This window comes from Nothobranchius furzeri, chromosome 7 (assembly GCF_043380555.1).
Source record: "Nothobranchius furzeri strain GRZ-AD chromosome 7, NfurGRZ-RIMD1, whole genome shotgun sequence".
NCBI classification, from domain to species: domain Eukaryota; kingdom Metazoa; phylum Chordata; class Actinopteri; order Cyprinodontiformes; family Nothobranchiidae; genus Nothobranchius; species Nothobranchius furzeri.
The window spans coordinates 58,900,936-58,926,234 of record NC_091747.1 but is presented as its reverse complement, the minus strand read 5'-3'; the positions used below and the strand labels follow the sequence as shown (position 1 = coordinate 58,926,234).

General features: G+C 41.9%; 1 protein-coding gene across 6 annotated transcripts in view; it reads right to left on the bottom strand.

Annotated features, from left to right (window-relative positions):
• The window catches only part of arhgap21a (Rho GTPase activating protein 21a), a 93,224-nt gene that overhangs the window by 33,443 nt on the left and 34,482 nt on the right, over positions 1-25,299 (bottom strand). For 4 of the 6 annotated variants that reach the window (XM_054751040.2, XM_015955469.3, XM_054751041.2 and 1 more), the window contains exons 1-3: positions 12,143-12,667; positions 4,690-4,878; positions 455-476 (exon numbers count right to left, since the gene is read on the bottom strand). In XM_054751040.2, coding sequence (XP_054607015.2) covers positions 455-476; positions 4,690-4,878; positions 12,143-12,454 — 523 coding nt within the window. In that variant the 5' untranslated portion in view covers positions 12,455-12,667. Of the gene's footprint in view, positions 1-454; positions 477-4,689; positions 4,879-12,142; positions 12,668-25,299 lie in introns of those variants that run through there. The other 2 variants (XM_054751044.2, XM_054751042.2) reach the window with 1 other exon arrangement.

Here is a 25,299-nt window from a genome sequence, read left to right as displayed (position 1 = left end):
GTGATCATGAACATTTCTGTAAGACAACACAGCGCATCCTTTTCTGTGTATGATTTTTACATAAAGACAAAACATGTGATGAGGAGCAGCAGCGTGACTCTGCTGCAGACGTAAGCCGCCACAAATTGAGTCTAAAGCAAGAATCTCAGATTTCGACGGAATAGTCAATCAGGACTTCCACACTTCAGATTTAAACTTTAAACTGCATCGTGGTGCCAGCGCCTGAGCTGGCAGCGTGCTTCTGCAGCCACTGCAGGGCGGAGAATGAGATGAAAAGATTTCTAAACTATAACAGAGACACAAACCTCTATTCAAGTCTACCTGAAGTGGTAATAAATCAGAGAAGTGAACTCTCATTTGTGATTAAAATAAAGTGCATCAGTCAAGGAGCTGGGAGCAGCAGCTGCAACACCTCCAACCCACGCAACAAATGAACTAAACGTTGATCACTCACCTCGGCTGCCATTTTCATCATCCTGGAAGGAGAAAAAGACAGAAAAATGTCATTCAATCTCTACAAAATCAATCATGCAGTTACTGGATTCAGTGTTTTATTAACCACAGACGCACATAAGCTGGCATAAATGCATCTGCTGAAGGCCACTAAAAAACAAGTAAGATGCTAAGTCTAACAATTTTGAATGACATCACAGTTTGGATTTTTTCTCCAAGATATCGTATCACATTAGTATCATGACAGGGAATTAAGAAAGATGTTTCAAACACACCTAACTGGTGTATTATGGTTTGAAGTGGATGAAACAGGCTGGCCAGTAGGACCTAAAGAATGCAGCGTGCTGCCTTTGCTAACTGGGGATATCAGTAAAAGTCTCAGCCAGCTCTCACACACAAGGTAATGTAAAACATCTGGAATCGGAAGTCATGAGCAGATTTCCTGTTGCTTAAATTGTAAAAAAAAAAAAAAGTATGTACCGTAAATCCTCTAATACAGGCCCGGGCCTGTATTTGACGCAAGCTCATCAAGCTCCAGGCCTTTATTGGAAGGAGGACCAGAATTAGAGGCAGGCCTCTATTTCTATTTGAGCAAAATGAACTAATGGTTCGCTGGAGTTTTTGACAATTAAAATTGCGCCCACATTTTCAAAGTTAAACACATTTCTTTTAACAACGGTAGTTTCTGCTTCAGCCCTCTCCCCCCTCCCCCTGCGCAGCAGCTGCAAACTCACTGATGCGCCTGCAGCCTCTCGGAGTTGCTGCTGCTCTAAACATTAAAATAATTATTTCATTTTATGTTCCTCACTTCTGATTACCTTCAGTGGTGTCTGTTTGTTGCAACAGCAGGTACGAAAACTAACTTGTTTTTATTTAACTATTTTTCTGTCCTGCCTAGGGATGGGCACCGAATTCGGTACTTTTTAAGGTACCGACCGAATTCCATAGTACCGACCGAGCACCAATTCATGTCATTTCAAACGGAGCCTCGTTTCGGTACCCGTCCATCATAACGAGAACTTGCCAAGACAGCTGCGCATGCGCAAGAGCGTTTTGTCGTCGCTTGCTGTGAACCAGTTGTAAACAGAGCAGCATGGTAGAAAGAACGCACGCTAAAGCTTGGGTCCACTTCACTAAATGTGATGGGTAACTGGGTGATGATGAAACCAGCGACAACTATCTAAGTGAGACATCCTCATCTTAATCTGCTCCGGTAGGTAAATATAATTAGCTTGATATGTTAGCTTCCGTTTCGCTAATGGTGCGTTCGCTTTCTCCTCGGAACTCCGAATTTCTGACTAGAACAACACGAACGCGCTCTAAAGTTTGGCTTCACTTTACTAAATGTGACGGGTGAAGACGAAACCAGTGACGATCTAAGTGTGAGGCATCGTTTTAATCTGCTCCAGCAGCTAAATAAACGGTTTAAGATATCGTTAGCTTGATATGTTAGCTTCCATTGCTACCATTGTTATCAGCTAATGGTGCGTTCGCTTTCTCCTCGGAAATTCTATCTTCCCAGTAGGAAAAATCAAATGAAAAAAGACGGCAAAAGGAATGAAGATACACAGTAAATTTAGTTCACAGTAAAGATGTTTGCTTCAGTTTAATTATCAGCTTATAAAACTACAAGGGAAATGTTAAAATACAAACAGTTGTATGTTATTTATCGTGATATTTATCAAATATTGTTATATATTGAGAAAAATATATATTTAATTATAAAAGAGAATTAAAATAATAAACACTCAAAAGTATCGAAAATTGGTACCGTTAAGTACCGGTATCGATTCGTAGGTACCGGTAATTAGTACCGGATCGATTCAAATGTCAAAGGTACCCATCCCTAGTCCTGCCTGTTTATTATCTTCCTGCATCTCCTCTCAGTCCTAAAGAAAAACTGCTACCTGGGTTCATATATATTCACCTTATGAGTTACCTTTGAACTGCAGTTCTAAAAGATCTACCGACCGCAAAAACAGCAGAGTGCTCGCCGGCCACATCAATTACGTCACCGAGGACAAAACAGGTGATGCACCCTGATCCACAGCAGCGAAACGCATCAGGCACAAATAAAAGAATAAAAGACAGAAAACATAAAAGGAAATGAGCCGACATGAACGATCGCGTGTTAAATTAGTTTTTGAGGTGGCGACACCTGATTTGATGTTACTGTGGCCGTGCTCAGGACGCAGATGTCTGGAGCGCGCCAACAATCAGAGCTTTGCATGTGCAAGCTGGTTAAGGTTAGGATGGGGGTGAGGGGAAGGTTAAATTGCAAGAGGGTAAACGTCACAATTTGGTTAAATGTCCGTTTTACGGCGGGTGTCAGTACCGACGCTCTGGCACAGCGCGTTCCCCCCCCCCCCCCCCCCCCCCCCCCGATGCGCAGGAGCTTGTCACCTGCTGACAGCATGCTGCTGTCTTTTCCGTGGACTGCATCTTGCCTGTCATTATCACGTGACAGCGACTAGTCGATGACGGGCATAAAAAGTCACTATAGAGAGGTGAAGCCGACTAGTGACTAGTTCATACAACCCCTGCTACTGTTCCCCAGTGTTCTGCAGCGCACGTTCTCTTTGAACTTGATATCAAATTTTCACCTCCTCTTCGTCTCCGCACAGTTAAAGTTACCCTCGCGGTCTATCACTGGCAAATCAAAAGTGAGACGATGACACAACCGCCCCCCTGTGGCACTTGCTTGTTACCGCACTCCACCCGGCAACAATAAAAAACCGGCCACCTCCGCCGACACCGGTCAAAGTATGATACCAGGCAGTTAATTAAATACAGGCTAACATTAGAGGATTTACGGTAATTACTTATGTGGCCGAGGTAAACAGAACAAAAAATAAATGACAGACATTTTTGGATGCACTCTGCCATCTTTTTTCATGCCTGAAATCATGTGAACTGCTGAAATCACGTGCGGTCTTGCAATTCTCATGTGATTTTGTGACCTTGTGGGACCAGCTGTGAGGAACGCATCCGCTACCAATTTGAGACTGAAATGTTCCCAATATCCTCAAATACTCTTTAACCAAGAACCCTAACGTACAAACAACTTTATGTCCTTTCACCCTTGTTTGTTGAGCTTTTACATTAAATTAAATAATTCAGGTAAATTGCATATTTTAGCAAACAGCAATGCAAATGTACTGCTTACAATAAACCAGCACTCATGGAGCAATCACTAAGGAACAAATTGGCACAAACTGGAGTGAAAAGTCAAACAAACATCTTAGTGATACCCAAGAAGACCTCTGGGAGATCCGTCTATCCCTTTGGTTACACAAATGTCTGAACACCCTATCCGTCCTGTCACAGTTTTTATTTCAACATGCAGAACTGAAGCCAAAAGCTATAAACAGGACGAACAACACTAACTTTGTAGGAAATCAAACAAACAAGGTTAACCAAATAGGCTTCAGAAAAAAGTCAACCCAACTTCTCTTGAATTATCGCTCACAAACACTAATACTAGTGAGGGTTTGATAAGACTCCAGATTAAAAGCAACAGTGGGTTCGTCTCTGAAGGGAATCTAGTTTTATGGAGCCGAAGCTCTTTATCCTGAGTTAGGCTGTGCCCATTCGGATCTGGAAGTGCTGCAACACCAAGATAAACAGCCAAGAGCAGAACGAAGAGCTGGCAGGGTTCCCTGGTATGCTGCAGGTCAGAAAACAACACTCTACAGCCCCATTCATTACATTTTTCACATTTTAATCACTGTTTTCACTAAACTCTAAACACTTATTCATAACACCTCTTTGCATACAACTCCCTGTTATCCTGGTGAGTCCTGTGCATCTGCCGCAATGCAGAGGATTTCATAAAGGAAAGATATGAAGTAGGAATACTGGATGAAGGGGAAAATGCTTCCTTTCACCTCACAACTTCACAGAAAGGAAAATAAAGAACTTCAAAAGGATTAAAGCTTCAAGGGGATTGGAAACCTTTCTTTTTGTTTGTACAGTTTAAACAGCAGCGGCACTAAAAAGCCGCAGTAGTTTGTGCCTGCTCTGAGTTTTTCATTTGAGGGGTTTGGAAAATAACTCTACACCTTTTTACTACTTTTTCATGCTGACATCAGAATCAGACGGGGGCTGCATAGCTCTGAGAAACGCTGACACATGCTAATGCTGTGTGGTTGTCAAAATGGCTGTCTGAGCTGACACACAGTTTATAAATCCCCTCCCCTTGTGGCATCACAGCAGTAAAAGACGACGTTCAGTCACCTTCAAAGAGTTGTGGACGGCGGACTCAGGAGGGTAGACGATGAAGTGTCGCAGCGTGAAGCCAAAGCCCTGGGAGGTCCTCCGTAGGTGAAGTGTCTTCGGACCCGGCCAGGAAAAAGGCTCCTCCTCTCCTCCAGGAGAAACGGTGGCCGACGTCTCACTCTGATCGCGCCCATCCTTCTGCTTGGACTGAAAAAAAGACAACAAATAAATAAATTAAATTAAATACAAGAAAAGGATTTCACCCTGTAAGTTTACAAACTAGAGAAACATTTTTAAACCTGATTTTTCACCTTCAGCTATTTTAGTGGCTCGTTTGTGATTTCTGTACACTAGCGATGGTCAAAAACGCCAAGTTTCTGCCAGGGTTGTTTTGAAGGAAAGATGGTGGCGGCTCAGGAACAACATTCACTTGAAACGTTGTTTAGGATAAACTGGAAATTTTAGACTTTGAGACATGAACAGGTACTTTGTCTTCCTCCACTTCTTCGACGGTGTATGGCGATCTGCCCCATTGAAGGATTTTCTTTGCTATGAATACGTCATGTTGTTTGTTGCTCTGATTGTTCCAAATGCGTGCAGAGACAGTTGTGTCTTCACGACAGAGCTCTGTCTACGGGCCATTGCTTATTTACATGTACGGGATGGTTTGCCAGGTTAGTAAATGAGAGCTGTGAGCAGTCAAACCCTTACTTGTTAAATGTGGAAAAATGGAAGAAAAATATGTACGTAATATTGGTCTTTTCATGTTCCATCCACTTTTTGAGTTTGAAGCCGTTTGAGGACGATGGCGGTATCCTCTAGTCTGGGCTAGCTTGGACTAGCTGTTAGCTAATGAGTCCCATGAGACATAATAAACAGAGGCTAGTCAGGAAGCCATTTACAATAAATAAGACAATGACTTCAAACTTTTTACACGTAAAAAGCACCACATGATGGCTGAAACATCTCTGTTGAGGCTCTACATCATTTCACAGATATTTCACTGTTATAGTGAGCCCAAGTCACTTCCGCATCACGGGTCCCTGGAAGAACGAGAAAATGAATGCAAGTCAACGGGGCTAAAACTCTATTTTCTAATCCATTTTGCCTCACGCCCTGGATCTCACATATGTTGTACTGCAATTTAAATGAAATTGATGGATGTTTCGACCACGCCAGTCACGTAGTTTCAGATTTATTAGATTGTAAAAGTTAGGAATCAGCATGACTACAAACTAGAAATCGGCATGTCGTATATGTGACGTCACCACATTATCTCCTCTCCTCTAGCGTAGCTGCTACTTACCAAATGACCAGATTTATAGTGGTTCTTATCTCCTGTGGGAAGTTTGTTGAACTTAGTCCTTTTCCCTCGGTTGTCTCCGTGTCTGGATCGCAGAGGTGGAAAGAGTACTAAAATTTCCTACTTAATTATGAGTACCAATACTTAATTTTTTACTCAAGTACAAGTAAAAGTACTTGCCTAAATTTTTACTCAAGTAAAAGTAAAAAAGTATTGTAAATAAAATGTACTCAAAGTAAAAGTTACTTAGTTACATTTTTGTCTGCGTAAAGATGGTTACATCAGTGAAAAATCACAACACCAGTTCACAACACGCTCGTGTGTAGGCTTGTACGTGTCAATTGTGATTAAAATTATTCTTTATTTTGAAAAAAGAAAAAAAGTTCATTTTTAGATGCTAGCAGCATGTGAGCTATCAGTGTTTTCATGAAAAACTCTAACATGAGACTGTGCTCTAACCTGTCACATAACAAGCTAAATGAAAGTCAAACATTTCAGATGGACCGTATGACAGCCGCTAACGTTGGCCCTGTCCTACTTTACCTCTACATTACAGTTCCTTTATCCATGTCCATCCTAGAGCTCCTCTCTGACCTTCATGCTTATTTAGAGCAGCTGATTTTTAAAGTTAGCAGAGTTCATCCTTGGTAGTGGGTTCACTCACTCATTTAACCCTTCACCACTGAAATCAGTTTGTTCATTCCAATCCTCCTAAATAATCCTCCAATCATCCAACTGGAATCCTTAAGGGTCCCGTAACGTCCGTCCTGTCAGAATAAGTCTTGGGAGCCCAGGTGTTACTAGAACTAATGGTGTCTCCTCACCAGCGTGAGCCTCCAAACTGTGAAGGTTGGTCTCCAAACATGAACTTTAAATTCGTGCATTTATCTCCTCTTGTAATGTTTTAAAAGGCTTGTATCATGATAAGTTACACCTCCCAGACCAAAGATAGGTCCAATATAAGATAAAATATTATCATAAACACTGCAGAGACATCATTGTTTATTAAATATAAGTTATTTTCCTGAGCTGTTACTTAAGCCAAGAAATAAGATGCGTGGATTCGATGAAACCACGCTGTCTCATGCAGTCCTACACACACACGCACGCACGCACACACCCACACGCATGCACGCACCCACCCACCCACCCACACACACACACACACGCACACACACACACACACACAAACACACACTGCAGCATGTTAGAATTTTTTGAATAACTAATTTAACTACATTGAATTGCTTTAGTAATAATTTAATCTCTTATTCTGGAGTAAAATAAAGAAACAAGCTAAATCATCACATATCTGTGGCATCAAGGAGCATCTTCTGAGTTCAAACACAGGGATGGAGCACAATGTTTACAACTGAAACAGTATTAGGATGTTTTAACTCACAGAGACCTGCAGGTCTTCTGTTTTATGAGCAAAGCGCTGAGAATCCGCTTGTTATGAGCGCTAAACGTTATTTCACCGCAGCCGCGTGGAGCGGTAGAGAAACACATTTGAAACACGGAACCGAGTCTGGCTACCGAACCGAGTGGAACTGTGATGACTTCACACCGGTATGCAAAGTTGCGGGTTCAAACCCACAGGAGAGGAGGGAGAGAGGAGGTGAACAGGGAGTGGATCACAGGGACTGAACTGATGTTTTGGAGCAGAAGTGTACACCCACACACCCCGCGGTTCAGACGTGGCACTCATGCAGGTGTCTCTTTCTGTTCCGACGCTGCTACATGCAATATTTTTAACCTATTAAGCCTATAATTTGTTTTTACTCAGTAACGGATATGATTTAAAATGTAACGAATTACAATTCTTTTTTAAAAACGTACTCAAGTTAATGTTAAAGTACAGCTTTTAAAAACGACTTAAAAAGTATAAATATACAAAAAAGCTAATCAATTACAGTAAAAAAAATAGTAAATGCAATTTGTTACTTTCCACATCTGCTGGTTCGATAACGTGAAGTGCATTTGTAGTCCTGGACTTATTTTCACACAAAAACTAAAATAGTGTTCCCCCTAGGGCTGCACAATATATCGAAAAATTATCGTCATCGCGATAACAGGACGTGCGATAGGCCCTTCGCAAAGCACGTCAAAAACGGCGATAAATGTTTGGGTCAAACATTTCCATCCGTGTCATACATCAAATTTTTGTAAACCAGTTCTGTTTTTTACGCGGAAGTATTATTTGACCAATCAAATGTAGCCTTTCTGATATGCGGCCAATCAGATGGTTCAGTTCACGTAATACGCCCCCCCCCCCTACGTAGACCCTTACCCCAAAATTCCACTATCTCCGCTCCGCCCCCGCTTTCCGCTGCCGCTCGCTTCCCTTGTTCGTCATGCTGGCTCAGATTAACGAACGCACTTTGTGCTGAGGTTTCTGGAATCAGCGCTGCTTTCAAACGTGAACGTGAGTCCGCTCGGTGTCGTTAAGCAGCTGATAATAACCGGGCTGACTCCGACACGTGTCGGTGAACCAACCCACCGTTAGCTCCAGGCTCCGGTTAGCTTCAGCTAAAAGGCTACAGCAGCACTCTCCTCCCAGTCCCACCCTGCTAAAGAGGGCCTGGAAAAGTTCCCCCACACATCAAAGTGATTTTTCATTTGAGCTTTTATAACCTTGTTAATCAGGATAGTTGATTTGCTGCTGCACATAAACTGTCAGTCAGAAGCTCTGCTAGCCGGTTTTCTTAAGAGGAGCTAGTTCAATTTGTTAGCTTGTTATCAGAATCATAGTTGCAGTTTCATCATCTGAGCTGCTTTTTAAGATCTAGGTAAACGTGTTCAATTTGGGGATAAAAACAAATGTTTTCCCATATTTTCCATGTAGTTATTTTGCCAGTTCCTCTTCTGAAAGGTAGACAATTGTTTTTCTCTTTCCCTAAGAAAATCTTAATATTCTCCTAGTTTGGCCCAGCACAGTTCACTTCCCACTTACAGCAACAGCCTTATATCATAACCACAGAAGTGGAGAAAATGTTCAGTAGCAATGAGAGAATTTGCTGTTGCATTTAAGTGATGTTAACTATTATTTAACACTTATTTTCAGATATTTTTATTTATTCAAAAACCCTGGTAAGGGATGTTTTTCTGTATTTGGAGCATCAGAAAAAGTTTTATGGTGGAGGTGATGTTTTAAAGTCACTGAGAAACTGCATGCATGCAGTTTGTTGTTTTGCTGCTAATACAGTAGCAGGTGCAGCTGCTAATACAGTAGCAGGTGCAGCTGCTAATACAGTAGCAGGTGCAGCTGCTAATACAGTAGCAGGTGCAGCTGCTAATACAGTAGCAGGTGCAGCTGCATATTTTTGCAATAAAACTGTTATGTTGTAATGGAATTCATGCATTAGTTTTTGTTTGCTTTGAACCCAGAGCAGACGTCACACGCCAGACGACATCAACACTGCATACTTTAGTATTTGTTCATTTATCGTGAGTAATATCGATATTGCAATATTAAACACTGTTATCGAATATCGCAGGTTTTCCTAATATCATGCAGCCCTAGTTCCCCCTGTTCAAAAATAAGCGCGTTCTTGGTATCAAACTGCGTCTTTAAAATTCACAGACATCACATGTGGAATCCATGGCACAAAACAAGCGAAATTAGAAAATAGCGTTTTCAGCCCCATTGACTTGCATTCATTTTTTCATTCTTCTGAGGACCCATGATGCAGAAGTGACTTAGGCTTCCTATTTGATCTCTGCTACAACTTCACTATCCTCTGGGTCACATAAGGCAAGCAGTTGCTGCTGTTTGTGAAAACTGACAAAAAAAGTCCCATTTTTCAGAATGGTTTGGTGAGAACATCACGTGAGTTTCATGAGTTTTTGTTCACACAAGGTTCTGCTCTGTATTTTCACAAGATAGGTGCATAATACAAATAAAGACAAATATTTTAGTTTGTGCCTCACTATAGGGCAACATTTTCAGGATTATTGTGTAAGCCACATGTGTGTTTCCCAACGCTCCACACACCCAGGCATATGGCTTCAGTTATTGCACAATCACGGGGCTATGTGGCGTGTTTTCATAATGACAGACATCTCTTCTACATTCCTACTCTACTGGACACAAGATAAAAAACAAGACGTGGTAGCTCTGCTCTTGTGCAACATCAGCTGCAAAACTGTAAGTAAGCCCGTTTACAACGGTCCCAAATTGTTCTCACAGCTGAGCCGACAACACAGAGAAACAGGCCGGACTTCGCCTTTACTGTGATTATTTTGTGGCAATTTGGGGAAAACAAACATTTTCACAGAGGGAGTGGAAGTGATCAGGAATGGCTCCAGATAATTTATAACAAATTTAGTGAAAAATAAAATGAAATGCATGAGTGGAACAACAAAAGCAACGTTTTTAAGAAACAATCTGATGGTTCTAATTTAAAATTTAAATAACTGTTTCCATTTGGTAAAATTTAGAGCTACTTGAGTGCCTCTGGGCAACGGCGCATATATTTGAATTGAATTTAAAAAAGGCTTGCAGTTTGAATGCTCACAAAATAAGTAGCAGTTGTCGTGTGGCTCAGATGCCAAACGTTCTTTACAACCACTGCTTCAGATTATCCTGTTTAGTAGTAAAATCTGGCCTTTTTACACCCAGAACAACTCACGCTGTAAGTTTAGAGTTAGAATTTGCTTTAATTTGTTGTTGGAATCATTTAAACTGTCAAAAACATCATAAATGTCATTAAACACCATAAATCGGTATGAAGAAGATGATGTTGCCATGATCAGTAGAAGGATGTTGCTGCTAATGTAAAATCGAAAATCATTTGAGTTAGATGGTGGTTTTGCTCTGAAAACATGGTTTCAGTGTTTTTAATATTTTCCACACACATATCACAGGAAACGTTCTGCTATCTTAGACCACACTGACTCTAAATATCTCTGTCACTGATCTTTCCTGTGGCTGCAAATTTGTCACATCTATCATCAAAACAATGATGAAGCTGAACCGCTGCACCGCAGGGCATGCGTTAGCGGTTACTGCTCTCGCTACCAGCGTGACTCCAGGCTATGAGAAGCTGCCAAGAGTTTAATCCAAATCACTCAGTGGGTTGCTAAAATACATCACAGGTATGGATCCAAAACAAAGACATCCTCCCCCTTCATCGCAACCCCGACTTTCCTTTCCCCACCTCTCCTCAGCTTGTCTGAGAGCAGCTGATGAACCCTCCTGAGAGAGGCAGGGTGTGGGCTTAATGGTTTGACTGGTGAAATCATGACCAATACTCAGTGGTGTGGAGCTGGAAGATAGCTGCAGTCCAGAGTGTAACTGAGAAGAGTGAAAGAAGCAGTGCAACTCCACTGTTTGTTTTTATCTCATCATGAAACTTCTCAGGTTCTGTAATAAAACAACGCGTATTTTAAATGTAAAATACTTTATTTCAGAGCAGGCGGAGCTGCAGAAAGATAAAAAAACATCAAATGAGTTGCATACAAGTGGACACAATAATCTGCTAAAAGCGGTTTAATTATGCATGCAATCTGTTTATTAAACTAGTCAGGGCTGTGAAAGCTGAGGTTTTGATGTGTTGTGTTGCCATATAGTGCTTAAGCCTGCAGGATGGTATATTTGCATGCCCAGCCCTGTTTTTTTTATGTATATGAAATGAGGAGTTTGAGTTGGAATGTTATGCTCAGATTTGTAAAAACAATATATATTTAGACTTTGTTTTTAATTCCTTATCCCTTTAAATTTATGTAAAGCTGCAAAGTGCATCTTTTAAGATGGAAAATAACAAATTATTTGTATCAGAAATGTTAGTTTCTTACAGCTGGAACAAAACAAAAAACCTCCAAATCGTCCCTGAACAGAAAACTAAGAAACCTCCATTAGGGCCAACAACAATAAACGAAACCTAATACAAACACACACAAACACACTCACACTGCAAGAGACATCGGCCAGTGAAACAGGACTACCCTGCTGCTGGAGAGCAGGATGACGCACATGAAATTCCTCAGGCAGTGCAACTAACTGCAGCCACCCCTCACTTCTCCTCCTCACTCATAAGTTTCCTATGTAAACCTATACGCCACTGCCACGCAGATATCCCTGCCATGCATTCTTAGAGTGGTGGCGTTTTCCTCATCAGGAGCTGCGAGGACGCTCTCATCCCTCATGCAGAGCTGTCTGCATCTTACCCGAGAACGGATGCGGTTCTTCTTGGAGGCTTCTCGAAGCCGAGCCCACGATGCACTGCAGTTCAGACTGGTGAGCCCAAGCTCCACATCACCCCAGTAGGCTCTGGCCAAAAGCTGGAACCATAGACAGTACGGCTCGGACAGGCAGCCATCGACACCTGCCAGCCGAGCCCAGGGACAACCTCCAGATGATGAGGAGGATGAGAAGGAGCAGCAGGTTTCGGCATTCTTGTCCACATCCCGCAGATCAGGGTTATCCTTTAGGAGAACTGGTTTGCAGCCTGGAGGGAGCCCGCTCCTCTGGGCCAGCATGGCATAGCCAAGTCTGAGGTGAAGGGTCCAGCTGATGGAAGACAAAAAAACAATCCTCTAGTCCCTTTATCTTCTGTTCTTTGAGTCCGCTTCCTTCCCCGTCCAGCTCAGACTGTCCGTTCTGGTCTCAGTCTGGGGAAACTGGGCTGCTCCTCTGGACGTCCCACAGACACATGATGTGTTTCCACTCAGCTGGGAGGAGAGTGCACTGCAGAGAGCTCAGGCCGACTGAATGACGCACCCACCCACTCACCATGCAAACTCTCTGAAGTATGTGCACACACACATTTACACACACACCAGGCCGCCTCTCCTGCCTCCTTCATCTTCTCTCCTCTTCCACAGCCAACCTTTTAAAAGTTTTAGTCGTACTCTCCCTCACAGGCGTGCCTACTGCTCCGACACGTGCCAAAGTCGATCAATTATTCATGAGAACAAACAATCGGGTGAAAACGAGGATATGGTGGATGGGATAAAGCATTTGAGAAACTTTCAAAAAGTTTTAAGGAAAGGTATGAGGCAGGAGACTAGAACAGCGTACGAATGAAAGCAGACTGATTAGATGAGGAGACATATGAATACTGTGAAATCTATCAAGCAGAAAATGCACGACTAATCCACCCACCTCTAAATGTCTGCAGCTCATCTGGCAGCTTCAAAGGACAAATGTTTTAATAGCTCACATGGTGGACAGAGACCATACTATAAAGTTTAACACAGCAGATATAATTTGTAACGCTAAACTGAAATCCAGTGTTTTGACACATTTTATTGGTTTTATTTTGCATTTGGAAGCTCTTGTGTTTATTTATTGATTGTTCTTATGCAATTTTTATTCTCCCTTTAATATTTATTATGTCTATCTATGTTTTTGTCTGTGTTCAGCGCCTTGAGCTTCTGTTAAGTTTGTGGAAGGTGCTAAATAAAATTTGATTGACTGATTCATTATTCGACTAATTAGGTACAATTTACCTTTGAAAATGTTTTACCATCATTTGAACCAGTTTCACAGAAACGTTATAAATTATTTCCTTATTATCTGAGCTAAAACCAATGTATGCCCAGTAGAAACATACAGTATATTTCATCCTGTAACTTTGCTAAAAGTTGGAGAAACCCCTCACAAATCAATTGGACAACATAAAAAAATCAAGAAAAAGTAACAGAATGCTATGGTTTTTCTATTGCCAGCAGTGATGTTGATATGTGTTTATGTTCAGCTGATGGCGGATATGTGCTGCCAGTTCTTTGGGCCAATTTTCTTTCCCAAAATCTTTAAGGTTTTCGCCTTATCTGCATGTTATAATGTCGTACTAATAACAACAGACACATTTTAGAACCTAATCAGTTGTCTGACTGAATTTAATCAACTGTTGAATCTTAATTTTGTGCACGTATTAAAATCAAACATTTAATTAAAGTGTTCTCCCTGTGCATGCGTGGGTTTTCTCCGGGTACTCCGGCTTCCTCCCACAGTCCCAAAACATGATAGTCAGGTTGATTGGTCTCTCTAAATTGTCCTTAGGTGTGAGGGTATGTGTGCTTGGTTGTTTGTCCTGTGTGTCTCTGTGTTGCCCTGCGATGAAATGGCTCTCTATACAGGGTGTACCCCACCTGCTTGCCCAAAGACTGCTGGAGATAAGCACCAGCCTCCCCACGACCCTGCGTGGATAAGCGGGTAAAGACGATGGGTGAATGGATGGATTTAACTAAAGTTAATCAAACAAATAAATAAACTGCCCAGAAGTTTAACACAAAAATGGTATATAATGTTAAATAAAAAGAAACGTCCATTCACAATAATAATTTAACACTCCCACTGTCTTTATGGGTGACCCCGTGAGGAGAGCTGGCCATTGAGCAGGATTGATGGTTTATCCATTGAGGAGGTCCACGTGGCAGGGGTGAGGTGGAGCTCACTCCTCACCCCTGCCACATGGACCTAAGGGATAAACCATCAATCCTGCTCAATGGTCAACTTTCCTTACAGGGTCACACCCATTAGGACATTGGGAGGGTTAAAGCAAGAATTAAGCAGATGTTAGCACTGGGCTGCCTTCTGATGTGCCTGACTTTTAAATCATAAAGTTATCGGCCAATGCTGATGTATAAAAAACCTTTAAAATACTTTTTTCATTTTTTGTATATTCATTGCGTTTTAAAAAACATTTAAAAAAACTTCCTGATATATCGGTCTATCCTTATTTCTTACAATTTTGTCTCCGTCTTGATGATCTGGATGCTTTTCTATCAACAGGAGGGCAACAAAATGCACCAGCTCTTGTCAGTCCCAGTTTTAAAGAGTACTGTGGTGCAAAGATCTTCTGATCTAGCACCCAGTCAGTGATTAAAGTATGAGTAACGGAAGACTCATAAGTTAACTCCTTTATAGTCATTTATGTGTTTTCTAATGCCAATTAGCTGTGATAGCCATCTTGAAGGAGATTGACTTGAAAGTCAATACATTTTAGATGAACACTGAGCGATTAGTTTCTGAGTTTCATTAAAACCCATCAGGTGGTTTATGAGTTATTTTGCTAACACGCACAGGCTAAAACAGGATCAGCTCTTTTTCATCTGCGGATGATAATAAGTCTGAATAAAACTGCTTTATTGACACATTTAGTTCATCTTAAAGATTAGTTTGGTTAAATAAACACCTACTTGTCAGTTTTGCAGTTCATCTCCTCTTTTAGTACTAGTAATTGTATCTTTCTGTGAAGTGGATGTGAAATGGCAAAAATGCAAATGGCATTCTATTTCGATTCTGAGGTACATCTGCCATCCGAGATGGCAGCAACCATGGAAGCAACATCAGGAACCCAGTCGTGGAATGTTCCCTCTCAGCGTTCAGTTATGTGCATCTTGTTACCACATTCGGACAGCTCAATTTAGCGTGTGGTATTCTGTACGGAAAAGATAGCAGGAATAGAAGTTGCCAGACGCTCCCGGCTGAAACACTTCACTTGTGGAAGCCAAAACAAATGTTGGGTCTCACAAGGATGGATGCCTTTGAGAACTGTGCAGTTTGTGTTTGTGCAACACAACCCCATTTGAGGTCCAATTTCCAGCCAAACAATGCTTCACCCAGACTGTTGTAAGGTTTAAAACCGCATCGTATATGTCTCTGAATTCCTGTAAACCAAAAACACGATTGGAGAGAAGATGTGCTGGCAGGGAAGTTCATTTGGTGCCATGCAAAACACAAAAACAAGACAGGCCACCCAGGATGATTGTGCTGTTACCGTGGCAACAAACATGACTACAATGACGTGTCCGCAGAAATGGGGCCATCTTTGTGGGCGCTTGTGTGATTTCATGGTTTGTTTGTGCGACCGTGTTTCTGTAAATTCAGCGCGGCTAAAGGCGTCGTGAAGGACGGCAAACAGGATTTGAGGTTTGAGACGAGCCGCAAAGATCACTGTGTAAGACTTTCTTTTATGTAAACTCTGGTTGAGGATGTACACACACCAGATTATAGGATGGAAATACTTTCCACGGCTCAATGTGCAAGTACACCAGAAAAAGAGGGAAAGGTTTTACATGTAAGCTCTCTGGACTGGAGAAAGTGGGCTTTGTTTCAACGCCAAAGAAAAATCTGCTGCTGCTTCAGGGATAATTCAATTCATCCCAGGTATTATAGCTGAAGAACAAAGTAAACAGAGGAGTCAGGTTCTGGAAAATAGCAAAAAAACAAAAACCTTTTAAATTAGCAAAAACTGTGGTAAAGAGATGCTCATTGGCTGTTTCAACGGACAGGGTTTTAGTAGGAGTTCTTCCTGGATGTTTCTCTACATCAACACGCCTGCTTCACTGGTTAATTTGCCTCATTAGCATGTCCTAAATTCTGCAGAAGACTATTCACCAACTGAATTACGATTAGGTGTGTTGGAGCAGAGAAACTTTTATGGCTTGCAAAATAGTGGCCCTTGAGGACCAGAAAACAACCTGTCCCAAGGAGTCAAATAGACTTCTGTCAACCCCAAATGGTTTATTAAGAGCACAAGTATCCAAAACCAAACGCGGGTCTCTGGTTGGGGTCCCAAACAATTTTTTTTTATTATTATTAGGGTTCATTGAGTGCGTCTTAACTCCAAATTAATTCTGAAAACAGAAGAGATAAATATTTGGATTAGGGATGCACCGATACCGATACTGGTATTGGTATCGGTGTCAATACCAATACCAGTATCTGTAAAAGTTAACCGATACCAATGCAGTTGCTTGGAAATGGCTTCACTGTAACTTGTCATTTCTGTTCACCTAATATTGTAATTTTGTGATGATTTCCATTCCTATATTTTACATTTTATCTACCTCACAGTCTTTTCCTGTTGAAAGCAGAGAAGAAAATAGAATCTGTTTTCCAAATCATTGCATTTTTTTGTGTAGTAGAAGTATTGATATTGGTAATCTATATCGGCGAGTACTCAGATTCAAGTATAGGTATCGTATCGATTTGGGGAAAAAGTGGTATCGTTGCATCCCTAATTTGGATGCAAATTTTACTTTTTCAATAATTTGGTAAATGTTGAAAATAAATCATTTTTAGGGGAAAATTTGAAGTCCTAATAAACCTTGTTTTTGGTCCACTTAAAGCATAAACCAAAACAGCAGGTTACCGGCTGGTCACGTTTAAACACACACTAAAACAGCTCCTTAACACAGGTGAGGGAAGTTCTTTGAAGAGGTTTATGAGATGACACAAAGGTACAGAGACTAAGCAACACCATCCATCCAAGAAAAGCAACAATAACAAGCCTAACAAGTGTGAACAAGTTGACAGAAATCAACTGTAACATGGTTACAAACGCCTGTGAAATTCTACTGGTGCGTGTAGAAGGCGGTACTGTGAATACTAGGGCTGCAACAACGAATCGATAAATTCGATGAAAATCGATTACTAAAAGCGTTGGCAACGAATTGCGTCATCGATTCGTTGTGTCGCAGAACCCTTCCAAAAGCGCCCCCCCTTCCCGCCCGCCGTTGCGCGCAGACCAGAGCAAGTCAGATCAGCGCGAGGGAGAGCCGCAGATCAGCGCGAGGGAGAGCAGCAGATCAGCGCGAGGGAGAGCCGCAGATCAGCGCGAGGGAGAGCCGCAGATCAGCGTGAGGGAGAGCCGGCAGACTTGAGCTTCTGCGAACCGGTTCCGCATTGTTGCACAGCGATCCAGGCAGCTGCTTCCAGCGCACGGTCCATTCTCAAAGTGGCGCAACCAAAAAACTATAATTAGCACACGATCGTTCATGTCCGCACATGTTCTCTATTTTCTGTCTTATTTGTGCCTGAAGCTCGCTACTGCGGAGCTCATCACCTGTGCTGTGGTGATTTCACCTCACGCAGCATCGAAAACGCGCTCTGCGCTTTTCGGTCAGGAGATCCCTTTGACCTGCTCAAAAGTAACTGATGAGGTGAAAAGGTAAGAATCCAGGCAACAGATTTTCTGGAGAATTAAGAGGAGATGCAGGAAGATGAGAGACAGACAGGACAGGAAAATAGTTCAATAAAAACAAGAAAACAAATCAAAGTGTTGAAAAGTCAAATGTAGGTAGATTTATCTCCACTACACGCTTTTACCAGTAAAAAACAATAAGTTATACACATGTCATATTTATACATCTGATACAATTCAGATCACCTTCACAACTCAGTCACACACCCAGGGCCGTTTCAAGACATTTTGGGGGCCAAGGCAAAATGCCCCCCCCCCCCCCCCCCAAATAACTGGGCTCCCCAGAAGCCTCTGTGTAATTCATGCCCTCTCCAGTAGTGTTAGTTATACGGTGTTTATAAAAGCCCCTCAGACATTACTGACATGCTCTAATATTATCAGATGAAAAACTAAATTATCAGACATGCTGTCTCATCTGCTGCTTATTTTATAAACTTGCAAAAAGTAACAAAACCATTTGAAAGCCACTATTTGTGGATTCTCTGAAAGTTTCCATGGAGTTTGTGACAACTTATTTTTTCATTGATCCTATCGTCTAATCTCACAGTTGAAACAAGCATCCTTAATAATCTGTGCACAGGAAGCTTACCGATGCTGTAGTAAAACAAAAGGTATTATAATTTATTATTAATAAAACCTTGTTGCAGCACTAAAGCAGAAAAATTAGATTTTGCATTAAATATGCAAAATATTTACATATGAATTGTTTTAGAGCCCTTTAATTGGCAGAATCTGATATTAATTTAGTTCTTACAAAAAATGGGTCCCAACATGGTTTGTGTGGCGTTGCCATAGTGTGACGTCATAGGCACAGATCCCCTGTCCTCTTGTTTGGAAATGGAAATATGGTCACCCTACATTAAACAAACTGTCCACCCGGGCTTTTGCGCTGCACAGAGACGCTTCGCTGCCTACGACTGAACGTCAGTTGAGAGTCAGTCTCATGCAGACTGACCAATGAAGAGAGGGCCTCAAGTTAAGACCCTCTCCTCATTGGTCAGTCCACACGAGGTGGGTCAAAGGTTACTCTGGGCGGGTTACGTGTTGTCAGGCATTCAAGTATTGAGTATATTTACTGCATATTACAGTAAAATATTCTGTATGTGACCACATTATGGTGATCCTTGGGTCGTGATGATGGAGCCCTTGAATATTGTTGCCCAGGGTACAACAAAGTGTTAATCTGGCCCTGGTTCCGCCGTCACATTCCCGCAGAAACTGGTTGATCACACCGGGGCCAGACTACTAGCATGTGGTTTTACAACCACAATGTCCTCAGAAGCAAAAACGCTTTTAAAAGGGAGGGAGGAGTCCTAACTGTTGCTGCAGGCGTGTTGTGTGAGAGTGCAGTTATATACTGGTTAATATATTTTTGGGTTCAGTTGCTTTCATGTGGCCTAATGTGAGTCTATTTGGGATCATTGGAATGATCAGCAGCATTTCTTGATGTGACTTTATGGCAGTTGCCCAGGGCATCATCGCAAGGAGGAAGGCATTCATTTACTTTTGTTTTATTTGGTATTTTTTCAGTCATTTTTGGAAATAGTGATCAATTTTGATTAATTCACAGCCTATGTTTAATTACATTTAAAATAAATGTCAACAGATGAGATCAAACAAAACAGATGAGAATTGCCCTTAAGCTGTTTAACTTGGACCAAGCATTTTAGGTCACAGATAGATGTAGCTTAGGGTCTCTGTCTATACACCTTATAAGACAATTTAGGTGATGGCATGTTGTTTTTCTGCTATTGAACTGTTTTCTAATAATGTTGTGTTAAATAAAGTGAAGGAAGGAGAGAAATAACGTTTCCCTAGCAGTTTTTAAAAATTTCCCCATGTAATCCGATTAATCGATTAATTGTGTCGAGACCCCATCCGATTAATCGATTATCCAAATAATCATTTGTTGCAGCCCTAGTGAATACTGATTAACAGGCTCATTGCTGCTTGTGGATCTGCATGTTGCCCTGACATCGTACATTTTAAGACCCTTTCTTTAATTCTGAATGAGCCAAAACACCTCACAAAATGAAATTGTTAAAGATGAAATGGTGAGTTGACACGCCTACATGACATGTCTAGTTTTTCTTTGAACAAGTTGAAAGGTCTGGTGGCGTTTTGTCTTTTACATTTCTAGCTACAGACCTGCATTCACAACATCTATAGAAAATCCCACGTCTTCCAAGATTCCTTAGTTGTAAAACTCATTTCAGATGTTTACATTTCTGGAGGAAACAACACAATAAAAACCAGGTTGTTTCATCCTCTAAAAGTCTTGGATTTATTAGACGGCTATCAGCACGTCTGATTTGTGTAACAAAGAGAAAGAGGCCTGTGGTCTGTAAGCAGCTGACAGGATCTCTGGACCAGGATTAAAGACACACCACAGCGACTGGAATCCAAAAACTACAAAAAGTAATTCTGAAGTCTCCAGTTGGTGCTCTTGTGTGGACATCTTTGTGTGTCTGTAGCGGTCAATGTTTTGTGTCTGTGTGTGGTGCAGGGAGTCAAAAAAGGGAACGTCTTGGAGTAGGATTAGGCTTGATTCAGGGGTGGCTTTTCAGGACTGCTGGTGGGTGTAAGCCCTAATCTGGACCTGCAGCATCTGAGCACTGTGAGGCCTTGCTTACTGTAACAAAGACGCAGCTAATGAGGGCCACTGTGTGGCTTCACACCCATACAACCATTCCTCATATATCCCACAACTGAATACTGTGTAAAAGTAACAGCCTACCAGTGTTTACTATACGCAGAAGACTTGATCTAGTTTTAACTCAAATAAAAGCCGCAATCTGACTAGGAGCCAATGACTGAGTCACCTACAAGAGCTTATAGTAACTTTATTTTTCGTGTCCTGTCTGGCTGTGTCGCAAACAGAATTAACGTCTGAATGCTGGTAACAAGCCTTACAGATTTTACTCTCAGGTGGAGCATCAAAGCGTCTCCTTTTAATGTCACGCCTGATACTTAAAACTTTATTGTTGTTTTTTGAATGCTTTGTAATTTCGACCGGACACAGAGACAGTGGTGAAAGAGAAAGGAAGAGACAAAAGGTGGTGGTGGTTGGGGATGGGGGGGTCCACGAAAATAAACAATCAATGATGAACAAGAGTCTGCTTCTAGACCTGCAGAAAAGGGACACACAACAATACAACAGGAGCAAGCTATCACTACATCAACTTGATGAAGAAATGTAAAAACAACATCGTTTTACTGAACAATCACACGATAATAAATCACAGTGCATTTAGTGCCAACCACAGACTTAAGACATGTGTTGAACGTGCCCAAGTCCATACTTATGAGAGCACCATGTGAGCACCTGTGTGTGTACACGCGCTCTATAGGAGCATCCAATAGAGAGTGTGAGGGGCCACAGATCTGCCCCCCAAAGATGTGTAGGAGATGGAGGGAGCTCCAAGTCCCAGAGATCCAGGAGCTGCCCCAGAGCACAGGGACCCCAAGGAGAATGCGACCAGAAAATCCCCTGCCCCCCTCAAGAGGCGCAGAGGATCGCCTCGGGGGGGCCACAACCAGCAGCCGGTAAGCCCACAGGCCCGCCCGAAGCTTCCTCCCCCCAGCCGGCCGAGCCCGGGACCCAACAACCCGGGACCCAGGGGTGACCACCCAGATCCCACCAGGCAGCCACCAAGACTGATCAGGCAGATGCCAAAAATCTTAAACCCCCTGACCCGGGAGCCAGGAACACTCAGGCAGACCAAGGCACCACACTCCACACCAGGTGTGGCAGGGGGAGGGGAGACGAAGATGTATAGCATCAAAAGAAGTCCCAGGAGAAGGGAGGAGTCAAAGGCCCCACCTGACATATGCAGTCATACACAGACACAGTTGCACACTCCCTCCCTGATGCTCACACATACACATACTCATGCTCCCCATACACACCCTATTCACTCTGGTTCCGGTACTGCTGCACATGGGGTACAACCATTACCGGTTCACAGAGTTTGACCCTTTCTGCTGGGGTGCTGATGAGCAGGCTCCCCCGCCCAATGCTGAGCAAAGCAACCCACCACCCCAGACCCCAACCAGACAGCCAGATCTCCCTCCTAGCTTCCAGCCCCGGGAAGCCAAGTGACAGAGGTGTGCTAACACCCCTAGTCTCCCTCCGCCTGCTCCAATATTGTGTTAGTGCGTGTTGATGAGATGTATTCCATGGCTGTGGTGAGCGGGCAGTGTGGGCATCGTCTGGCCTATGCCAGCTGATGCCACCACACTACCCCACTGGCAACCACAGCCCTCAGTGTCTAAGTGCAGTTTAAAATTGGAAATGGGCACTGGCACTTGGGATGAGGCTGAAAAATCCTCCTGCCAAATAAGAACTTCCAGTTAACTCTATTAAAAGCCTTTTCTGCATCTAGAGATAATATACTAGTTTCTATGTTTCTACTGTAAGAGACATCTATCAAATTAAGTAAGCTACGCGAGTTTGTGGATAACTCTCTACCCTTAATGAAACCAGTTTGGCCAGGGTGTATTATGAAGGGGGTTACTGTCTCTAATCTTTTTGCCAGGGCTTTACAAATTATTTGGAGATCAACATTAATAAGAGAAATTGGGCGATAGCTGGTAGGAAACGCAGGGTCTTTGCCTGGTTTTAACAAGAGACTAATATTGGCTGAATTCATGTTCGGCTGTAATATGCCACTCTCTTCGATTTCCATCACCATTCTGAAGAACGTTGGAGCCAGAATGATCCAGAATTCTTTGTAGAACTCTGCTGGAAACCCGTCTGGACCTAGAGCCTTCCTATCAGGCATGGATTTAAGGGCTTCCTGGAGCTCAGCTGATGTTAGTGGCAAGTCCAGGATTGTAGCTTGGCTGTCTGATGATTTAGGAAGCGTTATCCTGTCAAGGAACTCATTGATCTCATCATCTGATGGGCTTATCTGTGGTGAGTACAAAGTTTGGTAAAAGTTTTTGAAAGTGTTGTTTATTCTTTCAGGATCATAAACTATATTCCCGGTTAAGTCTTTAACAGCAGATATGGTGGTTTTCTCTTTATTTATTTTTAATTGGCTAGCTAAACATTTACCTGATTTATTACTATGTTCAAAGTTTTCTATTCATAGCCTTTGTGGTAAATATTGTCTTTTTGTCAATAATTCCATGAAGTTCTAATTTAGGTTTACGTAATTTGCTCATTAACTCTTCTTCTGTGGATGCCTCTAAAGACTTAATGATTTCCTCTAACTCCTGAATACGTTTGTTTTCTGTTTTTTTCTTATGTGATGAGAAAGAGATTATTTTACCTCTCATCACTCCCTTTCCTGCCTCCCAGAGAACAGATGCTGATGTTCCAGGCAGGTCATTATGTTCTAAATATAAAGCCCACTCCTTTTCAAAAAATTCTATAAAACCTTAATCTTTAAGCAGTGATGTATTAAACCTCCAGTTTCTGCTTGGTGGGATTGTCTTTTTGTTTACCAGAGTTAAAGAAACCGGCGCATGGTCGCTGACAACTATGGGGTGTATCTCAGTGTCTGAAATGTTAGCAAACAATGAGCTGCTGACTAGACAATAATCCAAACGTGAATGAGAGTGATGGACATGCGAAAAAAAGTATACTCTCTACGGTTAAGATGAAGAGATCGCCATGCATCACAAAGCCCATAATCACTCATGTACTGTTTAACTATATTAGTGGATTGCCAACTGCGCTGAGTACCAGCTGTACTGAGCCTGTCTGTTAAAGAGTTCATCCAAAAATTAAAATCGCCTCCAAGTATAAGTGGACAGTCCAAGTGTTCGGAAAGTACAGAGAAAAAATGATGAAAGAATGAAGGGTCGTCAATATTTTGACAGTATATGCTGACAATACATAAGCTTTGATTCTGTACAGATATTTTTAACATTGTAAATCTACCCTCTGGATCAGAGACTCTGTCCAACACTGTAAAATTGATGTTTTTGTGTAATAAAATAGCTACACCTCTTTGCCTAGAGTTATAGCAGGCAGAGAACATGCTGGGAAACTCAGGTGTTTTAAGTTCATCTGCGGATGTGGCAGATCTATGAGTCTCTTGTAATAATTTTACGTCTGCTTGCACTCTTTTTAACTGATCAAAAATCTTTAATCTTTTCTCTCTGGAGTCAGCTCCATGTACGTTCCATGAGACAAACATTAGTGCACCCATAGATGTGTGTGTGAGTAACTAGAATATGATGCCTTCATGTGAATAAGATGGAATAAGTAACTAAATGTATAAAATAATATGTTAATGTTAATGTTCTCACCCGGGTCACAGACTTTTTGAGCCGCTTCCCTCGGGCAGGAGGTTACGGTCCATCCAGACCAGAACCTCTCGCCATAAGAACAGCTTCTTTCCATCTGCCGTTAGACTTGTGAACAGCTTATAAACACACAACCATGCTCGTCTTCGGTACTTGACATAACGTCACGTTATCGGCCATATTACCTTTACCTGCCATTTTTTATAGCAAAGTTTTATGCTAGTTTATTATATTTTATTCTACTTTATTCTATTTTTTAATTATATTATTCATGTTATATGTAGCACGTTAGTACCGAAGCAAGTTCCTAGTTTGTGAATTGTTTGTTCACTGACAATGGCAATAAACCCTTTCTGATTCTGATTCTGATAACAGAAAAATAAGTAATAATAATAATAAAGACCCAACAGTGTTTGTGGTTGTATTATGAGATGCATAAATTGTGATATTGTGCTGTAGATTTAGTGTGTGTGTGTGTGTGTGTGTGTGTGCCTGTGCGTGTGTGCTGTGAATGTGTCAGTGTTTGTGCCTTTCGTTATGTCATTTTATACTGAAATACTTGCTCATGGGCAGTTTTGGGGATTAATTACATGCCTTAATAAATACCAAGCAGTTTGAGATTAGAACCCACTAACAACACAATCAATCACTTTTCTGCAGGCTTCGGATTTAAGGATGAAGCTGGTGCATGCTCTTTTTTTCAATACGAAAGTCACTCAACTTGAACACAAATCACGACACAACGACTACAAAAAGACTTACTCCCAGTGAGTCATGCCCACCACATTTTCATGATTAAGTGCATCACTCCTGTTCCACTGGCAAAAACAATCCCTGAAATTCACACTTTGCTATGGAAACCAGAACACAAGAAAAGGCACAACAGATCTGAACTTCCAGGAGAGAAAAATTCTGGGGATTTCCATCTAGCTGCATCTAGGTACTGGAAATTCACCTAAAACCTAACAGAGAGGACAAAAGGATAAAACCATGATGTAGGGAAGGGGGTTTGTGATCTTGTGTATTTGTGAATTCCTGTGAGGGAGCCTGCTTGATTTGGATAATTGTCTCCAGTGGTCCCTAGACACCTTCAGACAAATGCCACTGCCAATCAGGCATTCAGGAGGAGGCTCA